This window comes from Cyprinodon variegatus, unplaced genomic scaffold (genome assembly GCF_000732505.1).
Source record: "Cyprinodon variegatus isolate N-32 unplaced genomic scaffold, C_variegatus-1.0 Scaffold2748, whole genome shotgun sequence".
In the NCBI taxonomy this organism is placed as follows: domain Eukaryota; kingdom Metazoa; phylum Chordata; class Actinopteri; order Cyprinodontiformes; family Cyprinodontidae; genus Cyprinodon; species Cyprinodon variegatus.
Genome location: NW_015153201.1, coordinates 1 through 658, shown reverse-complemented (window position 1 = coordinate 658; position 658 = coordinate 1). Strand labels below are relative to the sequence as shown.

Genomic DNA, 658 nt, shown 5'->3' with positions numbered 1-658 from the left:
CGGTGGAGTACCATGAGGCCAAGCAGGCGGCGGTGGAGTACCATGAGGCCAAGCAGGCGGCGGTGGAGTACCATGAGGCCAAGCAGGCGGCGGTGGAGTACCATGAGGCCAAGCAGACCCTCTTCAGAGCCTTCCACAAGGCCGGACTGGGATCCTGGGTCAGCAAACCAGTAGAGCAGGACCAGTTTTCCCTCAGCAACCAATCAGGAGCTGGTCCTCAATCTTTCCCTGGTGATTGGTTATAGACCGGATACTTCACTGTTCACTGTTTTCCATAGAAGATAGAGGCAACAAATCCATCTGATCGACATTTAGGGGATCAGTTCTCCGCCTTGAATGTTCAGATTCATGGACGCCTCCTCAGCTTGATCGCCTTATTATCATTCAGGCCCCTCCTAGATGCAGAATAGAGATAGAATGAAGCAGAATGATGAAAAAGGGGTCCCTATGTCCTCCAGCAGTCTAAGCCTATAGCAGCAGAACTATAGACATAGAATGAAGCAGAATGAGGAAAAAAGGGGTCCCTATGTCCTCCAGCAGTCTAAGCCTATAGCAGCAGAACTATAGAGATAGAATGAAGCAGAATGATGAAAAAGGGGTCCCTATGTCCTCCAGCAGTCTAAGCCTATAGCAGCAGAACTATAGACAGAAAAGAATT

General features: G+C 49.5%; 1 protein-coding gene across 1 annotated transcript in view; it reads left to right on the top strand.

Annotated features, from left to right (window-relative positions):
- LOC107081045 (double-stranded RNA-specific editase 1-like) overlaps positions 1-515 on the top strand; it is a gene marked incomplete at its 5' end in the record, with an annotated part of 14,695 nt that extends 14,180 nt beyond the window's left edge. Inside the window, one exon of the mRNA XM_015369258.1 lies at positions 4-515. Within this exon, the coding sequence (XP_015224744.1) occupies positions 4-245 (242 nt within the window). The remainder of the gene's footprint in view (positions 1-3) is intronic.
- Between the last annotated feature and the right edge of the window lie 143 nt (positions 516-658).